The following is a 23,372-nucleotide window of genomic DNA, read 5'->3' on the forward strand; positions in this document are numbered from 1 at the left end:
GTTTGGCTCATCCAGAATGGTAAATAAGACAGCCCTGGTTTGTATTTGAACAAAATGTGAGTTTGGAAGGACAGGATTCTAAGATTTGCAGGCAGAGGTTTAAACTAGGCTCCCTGAAATCTTCCTTAGCAAAATATTTCAATCACAAGCTCATGCTGACTGTCTTCTCTGTATGCTTAAATTTTCAAATGCTTTTGTCCAGTATTAGTTAAAAGAAACTGTCTTATTCATGTCTTTATTGGCTGACATTTAATTAGAACTTGCATGTTCTAATTAACAGAAGAGGGTCTCAGTTCTTCCACAAATTCTCCAAAATGTCAAGAGCATTGTTGCTGTGATCATCAAAGCTGTGATCGTGTAATGGAGGATGTGATGAGAAATGGTCCTATTTCCTCATTCTGCCTTTCCTTCCTTCCTTCCTTCCTTCCTTCCTTCCTTCCTTCCTTCCTTCCTTCCTTCCTTCCTTCCTTCCTTCCTTCCTTCCTTCCTTCCTTCCTTCCTTCCTTCAACAAGTCCTGCAGTTTTCTTGGCGAGTAGTTTGCCCTTGCAAACTTGAGCCGTGGTGGCACAGTGGTTAGAATGCAGTACTGCGGGCTAATTCTGCTGACTGCCGGCTGCCAACAGTTTGGCTGTTCGACTCTCCTTGGCTCAAAGCTGACTCAGCCTCCATCCTTCAGAGGTCAGTAAAATGAGGACCCAGATTCTTGGGGGGCAATCTGCTGGCTGTGTAAACCACTTAGAGAGGACATTAAAGTACTATGAAGTGGTAGTATGTAAGTCTAAGTGCTCTTGCTCTTGCCTTCTCTAGAGCTAAGAGAGGGTGACTGGTCCAAGTCACCCAGCTGGCTTTGTGCCTAAGGTAGGACTAGAACTCACAGTCTCCTGACTTCCATCCTGGCGCCTAATCCACTACACCAGTGATGGCAAACCTTTTAGAGACTGAGTGTCCAAACTGCAACCCAAAACCCACTTATGTATTGTCGGGTGCCGGGTGGGTGTGGCCAATTGGGTGGGCGTGGCCCATTGGGTGGGTGTGGCTGCAGTGGTAACGGCAGACTGGGTGGGACTAAAAAGTTCAATCAATCAATTCTAACTTTGCGAGAACTTTTTTTTCCCAGCGAAAAGTTGAAATTGATTGATTGATTAACCTTTTTTTTTTGCACACGGCAGTGAGGCCTAAAGCAAAAAGTTTTTATAAAACTCAGCTGAACGGGTAGGACTGGGGCGACGGCTCATGTGCTCACAGAGAGGGCTCTGCGTGCCACCCGTGGCACGCGTGCCATAGGTTCGCCACCATGGCAATATAACAAACTGGCTCTCCACTTCTACTCCTTTCACTTCTTAAATTTATATGCCTCCCATCTCACTGTTAGAACAGTTTTGGGCGGCTTGCAAAATGATAGAAAGATAAATATGTAAACAGTTAACATTCAAGAGACTTAAATAGAAACTAAAAGCCAAGGGGGCAGGGGGCACAGCTACAAGGTCTTCTCTCTTACCCCATCAACCACCTCCGGCAAAGGACCCCTGCCCTGGGCCCACAAGCCAACTGGCAGACCAGGTTTTAAGGCACTTCCAGTAGGCCAAAAGATTTGCAAGTTAAACATTGATCTAGAAATAACTTTGTTTTAAATTGTGCACTTGGTTCGTCTGATCTAAGAAACCACTAAAATCCCTTCAAATGCTGTTCAAAAAAAAATTACTTGTAAATCAACAGCTCTCTCCGTAATTATGCATTCATCTTGTTGCTTCTCACACCTGCTTGCATTAAACTTCCTTTTCATGGAAAAACAGTCCCTTGTTGCCATGGTGTGCAACCTTGGAGTTGTCTATGGTTGCACATTTTCTTTAGAAGTATCTTCTTTCACATTTAATTGCCTGGTTCGATATGTCAGCTGCCATTCAGAAACGTAGAACTAAATTGCATCTTTGCCATCTGAATAACAGAATAGAATTTAAAACATGGGTCTTTTAAAAGACAGAAATAATGATTCTGTGCTATTGGAGAAAATCTACTTGATGAGAAACAAAAAGAATAAGCCCAGGTAAAGTCTATGTCAGGCATGTCAAACACAAGGCCCGGGGGCCAGATCCGGCCCGCGAAGTGGTTTCATGCGGCCCGCGAAGCCATCCTGGAAACAGTGAGGGAACGGCCCCCACTGCCTTGGCCCTGGCCCAGAGATGCTCCTTCTGCCAGAGACCCCCAGATCTGTCCCACTCCTGCCCAGGCCCCCATAGGCACCCTTGATGTGAATGATGTAGAGCTGGCCATGCCCACCCAGTAGGCCATATGCACTCTAGCCACGCCCACCCAGTAGGCCACGCCCACCCAGGCCACACCCACCCGGCCCCCTGAGGGCAACCGCAATGCTGATGCGGCCCTCAATGAAATTGAGTTTGACACCCCTGGTCTATGTTAAATGGGCATGTTATTTTAGAAGTAATGAGAGATGAAACTACGTAGCACATATTGTACATAACAATAATGCATGGGATATTACCACAGACACAACTTTGAGGACCAGTCATAAGTGTTATTATTCAGTACTATTGTAACTGAATAGTTGTTGAATGAATACTTGGTAAGCAAGGACTACTTGTATATAAAACAACATACAGGTAGTCCTCTACTTATGACCACATTTGAGCCAAAAAATTCTATTGTGAAGTAAGACATTTGTTCAATGACTTTTGCCCCCATGTTATGGCCTTTCTTCCCACAACCACTGCAGTTGTTAAGTTAGTAACACGATCGTTAAGTGAATCTGGCTTCCCAGTTGACTTTGCTTGTCAGAAGTTCACAAACAGCAATCACGTGACCCCGGGACACTGCAATTGTTATAAGCCAGTTTCCAAGCCTCTGAATTTTGATCACGTGACTATGGAGATGCTGCAACAGTTGTGTAAAAACAGTCATAAATCTTTTTGAGTACTGTTGTAACAATCATTAAATGAATGGTTGTTAAGTCAAGGACATCCTGTACTTTTGAACTCTATCCTGGTCCCTGGCTTCTTGCACTTGATAGGAGTTCCTGTACTATTAGATGCTTGCATGAAAAATCTGACTTGAATGCAGTTTTTGTGTGACTGCATCCTTATGCATGTACCAGCATTTGCTATCCTTCATCCCCTGCCCGGCTGCTTTGAAGCTGATTGCGCTGTCTTTGTATAAAGTGAAATAAAATAGCATTTATATTTGTCAAATATATTTTCTTCCCCTTTGTAGATCTGAAACTGGTGTTTAATAAGAGATGAGCAATTTCAGTGAAATGGCAACTGTCAAGAAAACAGCATGATGCCTCAACACAACTGAATCTCGAATCTTACATCCATCTCTCTTTATTACTATAATCAGTGCTCTTGGTTAAGGATCTCAATGCAAAAAAACAAAACTACTCTGAGTTACTAAATAATTTTGATACCTCAGAATTGTGGCAGTCTGGAACACTTTTACATATTTTTTAATTATTTTATTTTTGTTGTTATTTGATTTCTGTACGCTGCCCAGAATCAGGATTTGTGAGGTGGAAGGCTAAATAAATTTGATAAACAGAGAAACAAACAAATAAATAAATACATATTTTTTATTTTGTCAGCTACAAAATCAGAAGCTGATTCTCAGTCCACAAAGAATTGCAATTTCCTTTCCTTCCTATGATGTCAAAAGTGTTACATTTTCACACGTCAGATGGGCTGCTCACAACAGGAGAATAAAAATGGAGTTGGCCAAGTTTGCTTGAGTTGACTCATGTTTGCAGAAAGTTTAGCACCTTTCAGATGAATGGACTTCCAACTCCCAGAATTCCTCAGCCAGCAACTATCCTACTATATTTTAATCTAGTCTTCTGCAGACTGGTTAGTTTATACAGTTGCCGTCCACTGATGACCAAAATTGACCTTGGAATCTTTATCATTGAGCAAAGTGATCCTTAAGCAAGGTGCCACATAATTGCTTTGCTCAATGACCTTGCTCTCCCGGTTGCAGTCATTAAGCAAAGCACCAGGGGGAAGGCCTAGGTCTCCAGGCAGGGAAGGGTGGGAAAGGGGTACAGGGTTCCCACCATGGACCGTAAAGCTCCCCTTCTGAGTCTGTTGTGACTGTGAACCGAGTTCATGGCACAGATTCCAGTATTTGAAGGGCAACCACAAAAAAAGAGGGGGTCAACTTATTTTCCAAAGCACCAGAAGCCAAAACAAGAAACAATGGATGGAAACTAATCAAGGAGAGAAGCAACCTGGAATTAAGGAGAAACTTCCTAACAGCGAGTACAATTAACCAGTGGAACAGCTTGCTTCTAGAAGTTGTGGGTGCTTCATCACTGGAGCTTTTTAAGAAGAGACTGGACAGCCACTTGTCTGAAATGGTATAGGGTCTGCTGCTTGGGCAGGGGGTTGGACTAGAAGACCTCAACTACACCTGAGCCCTCTTTCTCTACTTAATATCCTCTAAATATGACAGACCCTCAAGCTATCATTGAACACCAGGATATAAATGCAATAAAATGTAAGCACACTGAGCAAATGTTGGATTACACTGACTTTATGTTGATGATAGTTATTACTGTCATTTGACATATTTAATAGTTTTTGACTGATTGTATATTATGGCTCATGTATGTTTTGCTCTAAGCTGCTTAGAGTCTGCTGACAGGGGAGGGAAGGGAAGGACTAAGAATACCTTGATGATCTGAAAATGATTTAATAATTAAGAGGGGAGCTGTGTGATTTGATTGATAAGCAGAGGCTACACTGACACCCAAGGAGGTGGCCAAAATCTAATTCAATCATTGAAATGGCCAAACAAATCTGATTTTTTTTTCATGTAGGGTAGGGTGGCTCAGTGGGTTAGGACGCTGAGCTTGTCGATCAGAAGGTCGGCAGTTTGGCGGGTCGAATCCCGAGTGCTGCTTAACAGAGTGAGCGCCTGTTACTCGTCCCAGCTTCTGCCAACCTAGCAGTTCGAAAGCACATAAAAATGCAAGTAGAAAAATAGGGACCACTACGGTGGGAAGGTAACAGCGTTCCGTGCGCCTTTGGCATCTAGTCATGCCGGCCACATGACCACGGAGACGTCCTCGGACAAGCGCTGGCTCTTTGGCTTTGAAACGGAGATGAGCACCGGCCCCTAGAGTTGGAAACGACTAGCACGCATGTGCGGGGGAACCTTTACCTTTACCTTAGGGAAATAGATAGGAGAATCTGACAACCATTTCAGTGCTTTTTAAAGATTCCTTGAAGAAGCTGAAATAAGGACGATGAAGGCAAGTTTTATGCAGCCCTCCATGCTATTTTAAATGTCAACTTTTAAAAAATTGTATTTAGCGGACTCCCTTTCGCTAAAATGGACAGCAATGTAAGTTTGTTTAATAAATAAATAAAAACCCGAGCTGAGATGAATGATGGTATTATTTCTGTAAACATGTTGAATTTCTCCTGACAGTAATATTTTTATCTTATTGTTTTTGCTGTTGTTACTGCTATTGTTGTTATACAGAATTCTTTATTCTTTGTTATATCATTTGGATCCATACCAACTTGATTTTAAGAGCCAGTGTATTCCAGATCCTGCTCTATGCCGCTTGGATACGCAACTGAAGCGGCAGAAGGAATTTTTGCAATACAGGTAGTCCTCAAGCTACGACCACAATTGAGCCCAAAATGTAGGTTGCTAAGCGAGACATTTGTTAAGTGAATTTTACCCCATTTTCCAACTTTTCTCACCACTTTTCTTAAGTGAATCACTGCAGTTCTTAATTTACTAAATGATTGTTAAGTGAACCTGGTTCCCCCATTGTCTTTGCTTATCAGAAGGTCACAAAAGGGGATCACGTGACACACACACACCCAGGGACACTGCAACCGTCATAAATGTGAGTCAGTTGTCAAGCATCCAACTGCAAGTCACGCGACCATGGGGATGCTGCAACTGTCATAAGTGTGATAAAATGGTCCTAAGTCACTTTTTTCAGTGCCTTTGTAACCTCGGTCACTAAATGAACAGTTGTAAGTCGAGGACTACCTGGAAATCCAGACCTGTTTTGTGCTTCCCCGTGGACGGTTTTACAGATGTCATCACCTAAAAATCACAAGCTCCAAAAGAATAATGTGCTGAAAACAGGGGAGGAAATCACCAATCTACCTTCCTTTCCCCACCTCTCCCTGGTGGATTTATTGACCCCCCCCCCACTAGTAAGAGAATAACAGAACACCACAGTTGGAAGGGACCTGGTAGGTCATCTAGTCCAACCCCGCCGCCCAAGCGGGAGACCCTACACCACGGGTAGGCAACCTCGGCTCTTTTATGACTCATGGACTTCAACTCCCAGAATTCCTGAGCCAGCCAAGCTGGCTCAGGAATTCTGGGAGTTGAAGTCCATGAGTCATAAAAGAGCCGAGGTTGCCTACCCCTGCCCTACACCATTTCTGTCAAGACGGCAGTCCAGTCTCTTCTGTCAGTCCAGTCCAAGTAGCCAGCAGACCCTCGGACTCGCAAAGAGCAGGAAAAGCGGCGACCCCCCCCCCCCCCGACTCGCAGCGGATCGCGCAGAAATCCTCCATAGAATTTCTACGGCGATTCTGTGAAGCGACTTGGCCCACCCAGCCTGCGCAGCACCTGTTTTGGCTCCGCCCCCTTCGGGGGGTTTCCCCTGCTGCCGCCCTGGCCGCCGCGGGTTGCCCCGTCGCCCTAGCAACGGGAGAAGCCTGCCGGCCCCTCCTGCAACTGCCGCCGGGCCGCAGGGGGGCGTGGCCACAACAGGCGGCAGCCGCGGCGGGCGGACGGCCGAGATGCCAGGCGCCTGCCCCACCTGCGTGACGAGAGCCGCGGGGATCCGCAGATGGAGGAGAGAGTCCTGAGAGCCCTCCAGGTAAGCTCTTGGACGCCCCCCCCCTCACCGAAGGAGGGCGCCAACCCAGCCCGAGGACATGTTGAGGCGAGCTCTCTGCGTATGCTCAGAGGACCTCTTTCCTTATTCCCGGGTTCCCTGCCATTGGTCGACTCGAACTCGGCTGGTTCGCTCCACCGAAAGTCTCTGGAGAGGGAAAGCAAGCTTGCTCTTTTCCTCCCCACCCCGCTCCCCTCCGCTCCTCCGCCTAAAGGGGAGGGTTTCCAGGGAAACTAAACTTTTTCCTCTGTTTTCCTTTTTAAAATCAGATCTGATCAAAGCCAGGATGGAGAAGAAGACCTTAGAGGGGCTGCAAGAACAAATGATGGCGAGGTAGGTGGAAGGACGGACAGCCCACGGTTTGACATTTTTATGAACGCGGATCAATTTGGGAGCATGGTGTTTCTTTTTATTCCCTCATTGAAATGACATGCTGAAATAATAATAATAATAATAATAATAATAATAATAATAATAAGAAGAAGAAGAAGAAGAAGAAGAAGAAGAAGAAGAAGAAGAAGAAGAAAGAAGAAAGAAGAAAGAAGAAAGAAGAAAGAAGAAAGAAGAAGAAGTTGGAAGGGACCTTGGAGGTCATCTAGTCCAACCCCCTGCTCAGGCAGGAAACCTTATACCATTTCAGACAAATGGCTGTCCAGTCTCTTCTTAAAAACTTCCAGTGTTGGAGCATTCACCACTTCTGGAGGCAGGTTGTTCCACTGGTTAATTGTTCTAACTGTCAGGAAGTTTCTCCTTAGTTCTAGGTTATTTATTTATTTATTTATTTAGATTTATATACCGCCCTTTCCCGAAGGACTCTCCTTGGTTAGTTTCCATCCGTTGCTTCTTGTCCTGCCTTCAGGTGCTTTGGAGAATAGCTTGACTCCCTCTTCTTTGTGGCAGCCCCTGAGATATTGGAAGACTGCTATCATGTCACCCCTCACTCTTCTCTTCGTTAAACTACACATACCCAATTCCAGCAACCGTTCCCTATATGTTTTGGCCTATATGTTTAATTGGGATTAGCACAAATTAATTGAATGAATAAGTACATCGGTAGCAAGGCACACTCGGGGAAGCCCGTCTTTAGAAGGGCATAGCTGGTGCTTATCTTGTCAAGCTTCTCTGATCTTTTAGAGAGTCAAGTGGAAAAGAGGAAACTTCAGATCATCAATATTGTTTGACAGCGTATTCAAGAAGTCAAGCCGAGGCCAGAAAAGCTGGTTTTACCTTGCAGCCCATCCAGAGAGTCAGTTGGTGACTGAAAAAGAATTCTTTTTTTAAAAAAAAAATAAGTTATATTTTTTTAAAAATACAACAAAATACACAAAAATACCCCAAATGCAAAAAAACAACAACTGATAAACAAAACAAAGGAAAAAAAATATATAAACAAATCAAGGTTATTGCATATCCATCAATTGTTAAACATTGTATAAACACTGTATTTAAAAAACTATTTTGCAGTATACAATATCCAGACGGTGGATTTTACCTGTAACCTATTCAGTGTGTGAATAGTGGATTGATGGGTGCTAGAGGATGATTTTACTTAGCATATATTTTCCTGAGGGTGGAGATTCATTCTCTGAGCTTGTGGGCTGGTTTCCAAACATTAAGTTACCAGGCTAGATAACATCTTCAGCAGAATTTAGAGGATGTCAGTGTTGGCGTTCTTCTACTTATAAGGTCTTCGTGTGGTCCGTAGGTCTTGTGATGGTTTCCTCCAAAGCAGTCAGATTGTGTGAAACAGGGAATAATATTTAGGTACTAGATTCTAATCTAGAGAGATTGGGCTATATAAACTAGTATCTAAACTAATCAGCTCCTCAACTAATGCTCACCCACATCGTTTGAATTTCAACTACTGTAATTTTCCAGTTGGCTCAGTCTGCTGAGGTATATGGCAATTGAAGTCCAGTTGGAAGCATCAGTTGTGACAGCTACTTTTAGAAATCATTCTGCTTCCTAAAGTATCTAGTCAGAAAGGACATGGCTGTGGTCTTTATCCATTTATATGAAGTGCAAAAACAATCCAGTGCAGTGGTGTAGCACAGTTAATGTTACTGTAAAATGAATTACATAATGCAAGGACTACTGGTTCAAATCTTGTCCCTCTCCACTTCTTCTGGTTCTGCTGCTACCTCTTTCTTTCCTGAAACAAAATTGATGCAAAGATTAGAACAGGTGAATGCGCATTAAGAACTCTGAACCCTGAAAAGCATCATACAAATATTACCCCTTTTTATTAATACAGTTTTATAAGAGATACACAAGGTGTCCTCTCTGCACGTTTTCTAGCTATGACATTGCATTCAGCCAAAGAAAAGACGTCACATCAAAGCAAAGACTACCATAGTTCTTTTAAAGTTGTCGAAGGTGTCTTTTTGGCAGATCAGATAAAGAGGAAGAATTGACCACTTGCTGATTAAAAATGCACCATAAGGTAGACAAAAATGGCTGGATGAGTCAGACTGTTTTGGTTTTTTTCTCGTGGCCCTGATTTGCTATCTTTGGTCTAAGGTGGAAATAGAAAAATCTGTGACACTCCGTCTGGAAGACCCCAAATTTACCATCTCTGGTTTAAATTCTTTTGTGTCTCTGGTAGACTGTATTGCTGTGCTAATTGCTCTTATTCCTTTGCATCAATTGCTCAATATTCTATCCGCTTTATGTGTCAACAGTTGTTGCAGACTTTCTTCTTTAGGGATCTTTAACATAAATCCTAGCTTTGTTATATCGGTCTACAGGGAGTCTTTGACTTACAAACCATATGTTTAGTGACCATTCAAAGTTACAACAGCACTGAAAAAAGTGATTTGTGACTGTTTTTCACACTTATGACCACTGCAACATCCCTATGGTCACATGATCAAAATTCAGATGCTTGGAAACGGGTCTGTATTTATAACAGTTGCAGTGTCCCAGAGTCACACGATCGCTTTTTGTGACCTTCAGACAAACAAAGTCAATGGGGAAGCCAACTTCACCTAACAACCACGTTACTAACTTAACAACTGCAGTAATTCACATAACAACTGTCGCAGGAAAGGCTGTAATATGGGGGCAAGACTCACTTAACAACTGTCTTGCTTAGCAACAGAACTTTGGGGCTTAATTATGGTTGTAAGTCGAGGATTACCTGTACAGTAATGTTTTGCTTGGAGAGTGATAAGCTGGGTATGAATCTTGCTGCTCTCCTGGTGGCTAACAAAATGGATTGTCCTCAGTGGTAAACATAAGGTTGAAAGGTGAATGTTGCAGGAACAGATGGTAGCCAACTACACAACAATATATGAAATATAAATACCTCTCCCAGGAATTTACTACTACAATGATTGATAAAACCTGCTCTGGGCCCACAAAAATACCTGTGAAATAAACCCTGAATGACTAACATTTACACATCATGGAGCAGTTGGGATTAATTAATATAAATAAAATTTACAGATTATGACTCATTTGGATTAACCAGACAAACTGGTTTATTCTCCAGAATAAATGCTGGATGGGGTATTCTGAGAATTGGTCCATCACAATCTTACAGTTGCCAAAGTTATGAAACGCAGCTCCAAGCTATAATGTAATTGGTTTACTTTTGTGTGTTCGAGCCCATTGAAAACTGTTATAGCAGGGGTGTCAAACTCAATTTCATTGAGGGCCGCATCAGCATTGCAGTTGCCCTCAGGGGGCCGGGTGGGTATGGCCAGGGTGGGCGTGGCCTACTGGGTGGGCGTGGCTAGAGTGCGTATGGCCTACTGGGTGGGCGTGGCATCGTTCGCTACATCGTTCGCATCAAGGCTGCCTATGGGGGCCCGGGCAGGAGTGGGACAGATCTGAGGGTCTCTGGCAGAAGGAGGGTCTCTGGGCCAGGGCCAAGGCAGTGGGGGCTGTTCCCTCACTGTTTCCAGGATGGCTTCGCGGGCCACATGAAACCACTTCGTGGGCCGCATCCGGCCCCCGGGCCTTGTGTTTGACATGTCTGTGTTATAGCAATCATGGCTTAGCGCAGTATTTTAGCATGATTCTAGTCAGTAAGCCAGTATTATCCCAGATCTCCCTGTTGAAAGGGTAAGGGGAAACTTTGGTTTAAATGAGAGACTTGAAGCTGGAGTGTAAAATGTGATAGAGGCATGACATATTTTCACTGCTTCTTCATGGCTAAATAAGCACTAGTTTAACAAGGAAGACCCATTAGATTTGAAACAGACCATTACTTTTTAGTAAGGCTTATTTCTAAATAGCCTTACAAATTGGCAGGATCTGGAAGATATGGATAGAATTTGGAAACTAAAAAGGGCAAAACCTGATTAGTACCTGGCTATATCATACCACAATAAGTTGGAAAATTTTAAAAAAAATCCTTCCATACTCTTCTCAAAAAAATCCTGCATGTAGACATTAAGAGTGGAATTTAACTTGAGACGTTACATCCAGCACATATATAAACGATTGCTGACTTAATATTTTCATATAACATTTGTGCTGGGGATTCAAGGTGCTACAATCCGTGCCTCATTTTTAAAAGCAGACTTGTAAGGCCTCCTTACAGATGGGAAAATTAATCCAAGCTATGGAGCTGATTGTCTGCCTTTAACACGGGGTTTTTGTCTTTAAATTGAGATTTGGACTGTCTCCTATTTACGTTCTCTGTTTTGTCATTATAGTGACAAATACTGTGGCCTATGACCCTTCAGGTTTTTTAACATTTTTCTAAATAGGTCACTGTACAGGTAGTCATAATCATAATCATAATAGTAAAGTTGGAAGGGACCTTGGAGGTCATCTAGTCCAACCCGCTGCTCAGGCAGGAAACCCTATACCATTTCAGACAAATGGCTGTCCAGTCTCTTCTTAAAAACTTCCAGTGTTGAAGCATTCACAGCTTCTGGAGGCAGGTTGTTCCACTGGTTAACTGTTCTAACTGTCAGGAAGTTTCTCCTTAGTTCTAGGTTGCTTCTCTCCTTGATTAGTTTCCATCCGTTGCTTCTTGTCCTGCCTTCGGGCCCTTTGGAGAATAGCTTGACTCCCTCTTCTTTGGGGCAGCCCCTAAGATATTGGAACACTGCTATCATGTCACCCCTCACTCTTCTCTTTGTTAAACTACACATACCCAATTCCCTCCATAAGAACATACTTAATTGCCTTGGTAGCATTGCAACCCCTTGCAACACGAAATAATGGGAAATTAAAGTCCACACATCTTGAAGTTTGCTGAAATTGAGAAATATTTATACAGAAACCACAAATACACAAATCATACTGTGTCACTATTACAGATGCAAAAGCCAGTCAGCCTGTTAATTAGCACCATAACGCTCGATACTGACGAATTTAAGATTTCATTTATTAGGCTACGGAGCCATGATGGGGCTAACTGCTTTTCATTGTGGGGGGGGGGCTTTCTTAATTGACCCTTCCAAACCTGTTCAAAGAAGAGGAATTTTCTTTTTCTTTTAAACTCTTTCGCACGGATAAACTTGCTAATTAGGAAAAAGGTTTATAGTTTGATTATTTACCCTCATCCCCCATCAAAGGAGTCTTGCTGAAAAACATTTTTAATTGTTTTCTAACTGGGCCCCTTCAAAAGCTTTACTGTAAATGGTACGATAGTACTGCAGTTGTTAAGTTAGTGACACGGTTGTTAAGTGAATCAGGCCTTCCCCATTGATTTTGCTTGTCAGAAGGTCACAAAAGGTGATCGCATGACCCTGGGACACTGCAACGGTCATAAATGTGAAGCGGTTGCCGCGCAGCTGAATTTCGATCACGTGACCAGGGGGATGCTGCCAAAGTTGTAACTGGTAAAAATGGTCATAAGTCACTTTTTTCCAGTGCTGCTATAATTTTGAACGGTCACAAAACGAACTGTGGTGCAGTAAGTTCGAGGACTGCCTGTATTCTTCCTTTGCAGAGCTTTTCTAAAGTTCCGAAGAAAAAGACAGACTAACGGGGAGGGAGAGGTGTCGTTTTTTCTGTACATGTTTTAATCCGCTTAAAAGAATGAAACAAATGGTTGCTTTTTAGATCCGTCCCTTGTGATGCTGAACTCCAAGAACTGATGCACCAGATCGACATCATGGTAAACAAGAAGAAGCTGGAATGGGAAAAAAAGGTGCAGGGATTGGAAGCAAGAATGACTATCCGGGATCAAGAGTTAGCAAGTGCCCAAAGCAAATTAGATCAGAAAGGTCAAGAGGTAATGCCGCATCATTTATCTTGTCAATATTGCGTTGAATGGGAGGGGCTATGCGGTAATTTGCCTTGGATGATCTCAAAATAATAATAATAATAATAAAATAAACAGAAGCCAGCCTGCTTAGTTGTAAGATGGAAGTCCAGAGGGAAGTCCCAGGCTTATAGGAATAAGTAGATTGGGTAGCCTTTTTGCTTTGTTGTTGCCAAGGAAACAAACAGGGAGGACCACATAGACAATACACAGTACGTAAAAGAAGATCTCGGTTCAAGAGGGACTTTCTCTTTTTTTATATACTTCGTGTCCTTGCCAGTGCTGTTCAGCTCTTCACGTTGTTTAACCTGCCGTTCGACGTCTGCTAACTTTGAGGGTCCTCAGGAAGATTGCTGTGGTCTTCTCTCAGGCGCTGCAGCTGTTCTGTACCAGCCTGCTACCGGCCCTGCAGAAAAGGCAGGGACAACCCCTTTACAAACGGCAAGAGGCTGGAACTAAGCCTGCCAAATTTATTAACATAAAACAGAGCAAAACAAGACACCAACCATGAAACAGGAGCTATGAAACAGGAACTATTCAAGCGGTTGCCTTCAGCAAACCAGCCCTCCCACGCATTCCCCTTTTATACAGTTCAGGGCGTGGCTTCTCTCTGCCTCCTTCCGAGGTGCCCCATTGCCTTCCTCTGTTTACTCCTGATTGACTGCCTCCTGCGTCGGGCGTCCTTGAACAGGGCCAGCTGTGGGTCATCTTCATCCACGCTGTCAGGCTCACACAGCTGGGTCTCCGTCGTGACCAGGTGGGAGGGGCCTGGCTGAGGGCTCTCATCAGCAAGCTCTTCAACACCCCCCTCCTCCTCTGAGTCATCCGACCCAACTGCCGAACCCACAGGCTGACCCTGAATCACAACAGCAGCCACTTTGCACCGGTGTTGTGTCTTGTCTCTTTCTCCCACAGGTTCTGCCAGTACTGCTCGGTTTCTGCTGTTGCTTGTTCTGCAGTTACTGTGTTGTGGCACTGCAGTCAGGAGTACACCTTGGGTGGTTCTTTGTCAATCAGGGCATTTATCTTCTTGGCTTCTGCTTCTCTAGTGTATCTCCTTAGCCTAGTAGCCAGTTCTCTGAACCTTTATTGAGGAGTCTCTAGGACAGGGATCTTCAAATTTGGCGACTTTAAGACTTGAGGACTACAACTCCCAGAATTCCTCAGCCAGCCAGGGCTGGCTGGGGAATTCTTGGAGTTGAAGTCCGCCAGTCTTAAAGTTGCCAGGTTTGAAGACCGCTGCTCTAGTCTAGGACTTCAGATGAAATCTGGCTCTTGTATTTTTTCAGTGGACAAGTCTTATCTTTAATCTTCACACCTTCTGGCATTCCACCAGCTGACCAACCTCTTTCCAAATTGTCTTGATTTTAGCCTCTAATCTCCTTTTCTGGGTGGGGGGTGTAAATATATAAGTGTACTATTGTTCTTCTTGATCATGAACCCAAACAGTGGCTGCGATATATGCTAGTTCATTGGTTTGAGTTATTGTGCTAACAGGAATTGTCATAAGGACCCTAGTGGCATCTTCTAGCATATTATCTAATAGTACTTCACCACTGAACTTTGGTAACTGGTCTCATGGTTGACTTTAGCTAGTTTATCCATGAACTTATGCCTCATATTCAGCTGCTGTTCTCTGTAATAAGAGGCGATGGCAGTGACGTTCCAGCTTCAGGTGTTAGCTGCACATCTAGTTGTTCCTCCAGGTTTTTTGAATCTGGGATGTAATAAGATCTATCTTGTGACAGCAGCTTCCTTTTCATTATGTTGAAACGTTGGGTAACCAGCTATTTCTCAGTTAGTGTGGCTGTAGGTCCGGTCCACTGTTAGTTTCCTCATACATTTCACATTCTCCCCTCTCATTAGGTCTACTGTTTTAGCAGCTTTCCATCAATTCCAGGTTCTCTTGTCTTGTTCAGAATAATGGAAGGGACCTTGGAGGTCTTCTAGTCCAACCCCCTGCTCAGGCAGAAAACCCTATACCATTTCAGACAAATGGTTATTCAATCCCTTCTTTAAAAAATTTCCAGTGTTGGAGCGTTCCCAACTTCTGGAGGCAGGTTGTTCCACCGATTAATTGATCCCAGCATCAGAAAATTTCTCCTGAGTTCTAGGTTGCTTCTCTCCTTGATCAGTTTCCATCCATTGCTTGTTCTCCTGCCTTCAGGTGCTTTGGAGAATAGCTTGACTCCCTCTTCTTTGTGGCAGCCCCTTAGGGTCAGGGTTACAGGAACACTGCTATCATGTCTCCCTTCGTTCTTCTTTTCTTCAAGCTAGACCAGGGGTAGGCAACCTTGGCTCTTTTATGACTCGTGGACTTCAACTCCCAGAATTCCTGAGCCAGCGTGGCTCAGCTTGGAAACCTCTCCCTTTCCCCTCAGCGTGGCTGGCTCAAGAATTCTGGGAGTTGAAGTCCATGAGTCATAAAAGAGCCGAGGTTGCCTACCCCCGAGCTAGACCATGCATGGTTTCGTTAAGCTAGCCCACTTATCATCCAATTGTCTCCTTTTCCCCACATCTGACACAGCTGCTGTGAATCCAATGAGGTCCCAGGTGGCATGGCTCTTCTAGTTCGTGTCACTCTTGTGTCTGAGGCGGTCAGGTGAAGTATGGGAGGTCTTTGCCCAAGGACCGCAATTGGTAAGCCAGGATTCACACCCTGTGAATGTGAAAAGTGGCTCTCTAACCACTACACTATCCAGCTATCCCCCCAACACACACACACACACACACACACACACACACACACACACGGAGGGAGGGAGGGAGGGAGGGAGAGAGAGAGAGAGAGAGTCAGACAGAGTGAGAGTGATCAGGCATTCTCTCAGCTATATTTGCCTGATCTTTCTGGGTGTTATTTTTTTTCCTTGGAAGTTTAACAGACCGTGTATAAAATGTTCCAGAACAAAAATAGTATAGCCAGGGCCTCCTACCTAACCTTTGTACATGGATTGCATTCATACATAACGATATATACCATTTCAAAATAATACTTGGTTGCACAAGCTGTGGAGGCTTTTTCCCCTGCACAGAATGCTAAGCCATAATGGGTTCCTGCATCATGCTGAGCCAAAACCCGACAGAAACATAAGGTAGCAAAATGTGTGAACCAGGCAATAGAATAAATATAACTGATATTTTGCATTATTTATCCTCTTTTCAAAAAGACAGACTCTATAAAATAATTAGCTTTCGACAGAGCAGGCTGGAGGGAAGGAAAGGCATTCTGGCTCCTGCTAAACAGTGTTTGTGCAGAAGGGATGGGACTGCATCAGCATTTAAAAAATAAAAAGTGGAGCCTATTGATGAGTTGTTTTGCGTGCAAAGGTATATCTCTCTACTCTCTCCCTTCTGATAACTAAGATTTGTATACAGAGATCTGGATCAAGTTAGAGACAACTAGATATTCATTATTCCTCAATAGTATTTTTCTGTACCAGAAGTGCACAAATCATTTTGAATTCTAAATCTATTTTTTCCCTTCTTCCCAAACATCCTTAAATCCTGTAAATAAAATTAGGACTCCTGTTTTCTTGTAGCATCTTTTTCCTTTTCTGACACAATTATCATCTTCCAAGGTCACTTGTAATTTCCATGAAGTAGTTTGAAAGAGTAGCTCACAATGTCTTTTTTCCATTTTTAAATGGTCATCCAATTGCATTTGAAAATCCAGTGACTCCATCTCTGTTGTCTCAAGAGGGATTTGTTCATCTTCAGTAGTAACTTCTACTTCCAGCAAAATGTTAAAAATTTCAAGCCCTTCACAGACCCACAAATCAAATATTTTCTTTAAAGTAGGCATCTTGTGTTTTGATCATCAGCCTTCAAGGTTTTGTTTTACAACTGATATGTAAACAAGACAGCTTTCCCACCAAGATATTTCTATTTCTTTCTATTCACCTTTTCAAAAAAAAAGAAAAGTTATTTCTTTCCATTTAAAATATTTTAATCTTTTTAATTCTCATTTTTTGCAAGACAAGCAAAAGGCTGTAAAGTTCTCAGACGTTTCTAAGTGTTACCATCTCAGAAATAAACCACCAAAGAGAAACACTTACCTACTGTATATCTGAAGAAAGTCTTTTTTTTTAACTGAAGAAGAAATTATAATCTAAAACAGTGTTTCTCCACCTGGGCAACTTTTAAGATGTGTGGATTCTGAAACTTTCAATGCTGGCTGGGGAATTCTGGGAGTTGAAGTCCACGTATCTTAAAGTTGCTAAGGCTGAGAAACACTGATCTAAAAAGTGTATTAGAATTGAGGGATGTTGATTCTAGTGTCCATAATTTAGGGAAATTTAGAGAAACACTTACCTACTGTATATCTGAAGAAAGTCTTTTTTTTTAACTGAAGAAGAAATTATAATCTAAAACAGTGTTTCTCCACCTGGGCAACTTTTAAGATGTGTGGATTCTGAAACTTTCAATGCTGGCTGGGGAATTCTGGGAGTTGAAGTCCACGTATCTTAAAGTTGCTAAGGCTGAGAAACACTGATCTAAAAAGTGTATTAGAATTGAGGGATGTTGATTCTAGTGTCCATAATTTAGGCCAGGGCTTTTCAACCTTTTCACCCATTATACCACTTTTAGGATATGGCCACATCCGAGTACCACCAATCACCTAGCAAGGTGTCAAAAACTTGATGACACACACACACACCCCAAAGAAAGGAAAAAAGTGATGGAAGTACAGGTAGTCCTCAACTTACAACAGTTCGCTTAGTGACTGTTCGAAGTTACAATGCCACTGAAAAAAGTGCCCCCCAAGCCACAGCCGAGCAAGACACTTGCCTGCCCACCCGGCGGTGCTCTTCCTCTTGTCTGAGGTTTTCATTGTTGTGAGCATTTCTGTTGAAGATTGGCAGCGGGGTTGGGGTGGGGGGTGTTTGGTTTTTATTTCCCCCCCCCCGCTCTGCTCGGTGGTTGCAGCAGGTTTTGGTCACATCACATGACCCTGGGATACTGTGTCCATCATAAATATGAATCAGTTGCCAAGCATCTGAATGTAACCCTGGCAGTCCTGAAGAAGTGGTGATCCTGGCGCTTCCGCTGAGCCCTGACAGCCCTGCAGCTCCAGCCGTCTCTCGCTCAGGCTTGTGCGGTGCTGCCACCGGTTCAGCTCATTCCCCTCCCCCACTACCACTTTTCTAGGATAGTCACGTACCACCTGCCAGGTGCCAATGTACCACAGGTGGTACCTGTACCACTGGTTGAAAAGCCCTGATTTAGGCTCCATCACAGTCCTAAATTGATGAAAGAACCTGCCTCCCTGTCACTCAACTCACCAGCCAAAGAAACCGCCATTTCAACAGCCTGGAGGGTAGATGGGTCAATCTGAAGTTTCCTCCTTAAATGTGGAGGAAGGATACCCTCCCCCCCACAAAGTAACTGTGGGGCAAAACAAACTGCGATACCATCTCCAGTTAAACATCCATTTTTCCCACTGGGAGCTGGAACCCCAAACTTTCTTCTGTTCAACCACAGTTAAATCTGGGGTGCTACAAGCCCAGATTTTATCACGATGTATTTGGAAATCCCACAGTATTTTACTCAGTTTGGTATAGTGCAGGGGTAGGCAACCTTGGCTCTTTTATGACTCGTGGACTCCAACTCCCAGAAGTCCTGAGCCAGCCATGCTGAGGGGAAAGGGAGAGGTTTCCAAGCTGAGCCGTGGTGGGTCAGGAATTCTGGGAGTTGAAGTCCACAAGTCATAAAAGAACCAAGGTTGCCTACTCTTGGTATAGTGGTTAAGGCTTCAGGCTAGAAACCATTAGGCTAGAAACCAAGAGACAGTGAGTTTACTCCAGCCTTAGGCACTAAGCTAGCTGGATGACCTTGGGCCGGTCACTTTCTCCCAGCCCTAGGAAGGAGACAATGGCAAATCACTTCTGGAGAATCTTGCCAAGAAAACTGCAGTGACTCATCCAGGTAGTCTCCAAGAATCAGATATAATTGAACAGACGAAAATTGTTCTTATGTAACCCAGCGTATGAATAATGTTGTTATTGGATTTATTTAAAGGCTCAAAATAATACCCCTTTCAAATACAGGTGGGCTTACTCAGACAGAAACTGGACAGCTTACAAAAGTCAAAATATGAGATGGCTCAGAATTACGATGCACAGCTTCAAGCCTTGAAAACTCAAGTAAGGAAAAAGTCAGATTCCTATTTTACAGTGCATGAAATATTCCAAGGTTAGTTTAGCGATTTGGAAAAAATTATTACCTAATTTTACCAATACTAAGGGATTTTTATTTGTGGAACGAAAGAGGTCATGGTGGAATCCTTAACTAGCATTTAGATTAATAATTTCCTTCTCACTTAATTTTTCTCTTTTTCCCCAAAATTGGACTGAACCGTTTTTTATCTATGGAGATTTGGTTTGATTCATGCGTTTGATTAATTGCTAATTGTGGACTACTGCTGGGATTCACCCCAGTCTGTTCAGATGAAAGCGATCAAACCACAGTCTAAATCCAGTCACTCTTTATTCTTGAAGCTCGAGTGCTCAAACAGATTAGGTGAGGAATGTGATTGTGTGAATGCAAAACATGGGTTTGTTCTGGAAAGCAATCCACCTATGAGTTCATCCATTGTATTTGGATTGTCCCTTGGGAAATGATTATATAAGTCCACCATATTCCTCCATTCGCCTGAACATTTTGGTGATTGGCATAACAGCCCTTCAAAGGCAGCATCTAATCTTGTCCATTAAAATGCAGGAATTCCCATTCAACAGTTGGAGTGTCAGGAAGAGATGATACGTTCTTTTGATAGGGTATCTGGGAGAAGGAAGTACTGTACTGGTAGTCCTCGACTTACAACCATCTGCTTAGTGACCATTTGAAATTACAACAGCACTGAAAAAGGTGACATTGCTGTTGCAACATCCTCATGGTCATGTGATCAAAATTCAGATGCTTGGCTACTGACTTGTACTTATGACAGTTACAGTGTCCTGGGGTTTGGGACCTTCTAAAAAGCAAAGCCAATGAGGAAGCCAGATTCACTTAACATGTGTGATATTAACTTAACAACTGCAGTGATTCATTTAACAGCAAGAAAGGACATACAACGGGAGGAAACTCACTTAACAACTTTCTTGCTTAGCAATGGAAATGTTCTATTCAATTGTGGCTGTACGTTGAGGACCACCCATGCAGTATTTCTCTCCCCATCTGTATGCAATCTTTCTTTTACTTTTCCAGAACAATCAGTAGCCATCCAGGCAATGTACTTTCTGTGCCCCTTTGAATGTAAGGTTCCTGTGCTTGCAGTCATTTTGTTCGACGCTGACTGTCGTATTTAGTTATCATTTCTTAGATACAGAAATGGCAAGACCAACCTATGTATTAAATTTAATTTAATACATAGGGATTAAATTTAATTCTTTTTAATTGTTTTTAATTTTTGTATCAATGTTTTAAGTACCCTGTAAACCGCCCTGAGTCCTTCGGGAAAGGGCGGTATATAAATCAAAAAAAAAAAATCTCACTTAAAAACATATGATTTTTATCGGTCCGAGTTGCTTGCCACAAGTTTAGAATTGGGATCACAGTATTCAGGTGGAGGAGACATGCATGATTCTCACTGCACAGATCCACTTTGTGAGCTAGGTAAATATATATATATATATATATATATATTTCCAATGCTACTCGTTTATCACCTAGGGAAACAACTATTAGATCATTTAAAGATTAGTTTATGCTCGTTAACCCAATTCTTTGATTTTTGAAGAAAGGCTAAGCCTGTCTGCAGAAGATGGCGCTACATTAATGCAAAACTGTTCCTACAGACACTAGGTAGAAATTCTTTTACACAGAGGGCATAATAAACCAAATAAACACTGTTTAATCATGCAGTTAATTGATACTACAAACTGTAAGAAAGTTCACCTGTGTTCATCCTTAACTGCTTCGTTGTAATAGGTGGTACAATAAAAAAAAAGAAGTACGGCTAATTATAATATTCAAGTTTAATTGCCTTAGCCCATCCTGCCATCAGTTTTTAAGAAAGAAATAATATGTTCTTGGCATTCTTTATTTTCAGTTTGCTAAGCTGACGCAAAGCTATGAAAAGTTACAGTTGCACCAATTAAAACAAAATAAAACTCACAGCATGGAGAGATGCACAGAAAACCAAGAAGCACCTTTCCAGATGAACAGTTTAAACCAGAAATTGGAGGTAAGGGTCTCTATTTGAAGTAATGCTTCTTTTGCAAACCTCGTACTCTGAGATCACGACAGGGGACAAGGAAGGGAAAATATTATTATTTGCCTTTGGAGACTTGCAAGAATCAGTCTCCTTTCACCTTTAATCAGGGGTGGCGTTCTTTGTCTATCCCCTGAGGGGAAAAATAATAATAATTCTAGCTCCTGTTTATTTGTTTTGTTTGTAGGCTCAGAAAGGGAGGGATGTTTCATGTAACGTTTGACTTGGCAAACCAGAAGGATAAGCAAACAATTTGTGTCACAGGAACTTGACACAGGCATAGAAAGTTCTGCCTCTCCCACCCGTTCTGATTGACCCTTTCGTGGGCAAGCCACAGGAAAGAGCAGAACAAGGGTGACCCCTGATATCAGGTGTGCCATGACATCATTTTGGCAATGGCTTCATGAAGGACATGATTGTAGCATCTGCCGGACACCTGCGGTCTTTTTTTTATACAAGTTTTATTGATTTTTTTTTAATATTTACATATACATGTATTTGTGAAGCAATATGGTGGTTGGGTAGTCAAAATAACAAATAACAGGTTGTAAATAGTTCAGGTTGCATCAACAGGGATTCCCTCTCTGATTAAATATCAATATCCTGTTTTAAAATTTTATCTAATTGCAGTAAAACATTCTAGAATAGCCTATAATATACAAAAGAAAGCTTAATTTTTGGGTAACCCACAATTGTTCATTACAAAACATTCTTATGTTTTACCATTAAAATCTAGTTTTCATCTTAACAAATCACCAATTATTAGAAAGATACTTTTGTCTTAACCGTTCAACAATTATTAAAATGCTATCTTTTACATATAAAATTCTAGATTCTATAATATAGTTTAAAAGTAACAACTAATATATTCTATAAGTCGTCTTAACCGTACATCAATTGTTAAAATACTATCTTTTGATATATCATTCCAAATTCTATAATATAGTTCAGAATTATATTGTAAAAGCTTACTTTTGTTTTCCCTTACAGATCTAAAACCTAAATGTAAAATCAGTTATATTTTTTAGAGAGTCGCCTTAATCCATTGAAAGGTATTTTTATACTCTATCTTGAGGAATCCCCCCCAAAAAAAGACAAGTTCAGTTTTTTAAATCTAACTCTTGCCTTCCTTTTGTGCCAATCAGACCTGTGGTCTTGTCCATTAACTTAAAATTAAAAGCACACCAAGGTATGACAAGGACAGGGACTTAAGACATGTATTTGGAATGCATACAGAGGGTGGTGAGCACAGCACAAGACATTGTGGGCTGTCCCCTGACACCACTGGATGACATCGCCAGGGCTTATTGCCTTGGAAGAGTGAGGAAAATTCTCAGGGATGACTCACATCCTGGACGGTATCTTTTTATACTCTCCTACCATCGGGTAGGAGATATAGGAGTATAGCCAGCCGCACCAACAGGCTGAAAAACAGCTTTTATCTGTGGGCTGTTAGGCTTTTGAATGGGATATAATCTCTGTGAACTTATGCAGAATTGACTTGGGAGGCTGGTGTGTGGTGTAGTTGGTTCACATGATGTGGTAGGATGGAGGGTTTGTTGTCACTGTGTGTTGGGGGGAGGGAGCATGGGGAGAGGCTCAGCTAATCCCAATGTACACATGTTGTACTTTGACAATAAAGGTTTATTATTTGTTATTATTATTAGAGTATCACTTGAGTAGATTACATATTTATCAGTCACACCTCATTAATATCATATATCTTTTGAGACTTAGGGTAACTATGGATTCTTTTATGTACAGTCGTTACCGTCGGATCAGTATGATACAGTTTCTTTGAAGGACGCTGAGGCTGTCGATCAGAAGGTCGGCAGTTTGGCGGGTCGAATCCCGAGTGCCGCATAACAGAGTGAGCGCCTGTTACTCGTCCCAGCTTCTGCCCACCTAGCAGTTCGAAAGCACATAAAAATGCAAGTAGAAAAATAGGGACCACTACGGTGGGAAGGTAACAGCGTTCCGTGCGCCTTTGGCGTCTAGTCATGCCGGCCACATGACCACGGAGACGTCCTCGGACAAACGCTGGCTCTTC

General features: G+C 42.4%; 1 protein-coding gene across 1 annotated transcript in view; it reads left to right on the forward strand.

The window, feature by feature from the left end:
• Positions 1-6,646: 6,646 nt before the first annotated feature.
• The window catches only part of DEUP1 (deuterosome assembly protein 1), a gene marked incomplete at its 3' end in the record, with an annotated part of 60,050 nt that continues 43,324 nt past the window's right edge, over positions 6,647-23,372 (forward strand). Inside the window, exons 1-5 of the mRNA XM_081328053.1 lie at positions 6,647-6,866; positions 7,154-7,217; positions 12,909-13,080; positions 19,158-19,253; positions 21,161-21,295. Coding sequence (XP_081184179.1) covers positions 7,171-7,217; positions 12,909-13,080; positions 19,158-19,253; positions 21,161-21,295 — 450 coding nt within the window. The 5' untranslated portion in view covers positions 6,647-6,866; positions 7,154-7,170. The remainder of the gene's footprint in view (positions 6,867-7,153; positions 7,218-12,908; positions 13,081-19,157; positions 19,254-21,160; positions 21,296-23,372) is intronic.

Source organism: Vipera berus (genome assembly GCF_964194415.1).
Source record: "Vipera berus genome assembly, chromosome: 4".
NCBI classification, from domain to species: Eukaryota; Metazoa; Chordata; class Lepidosauria; order Squamata; family Viperidae; genus Vipera; species Vipera berus.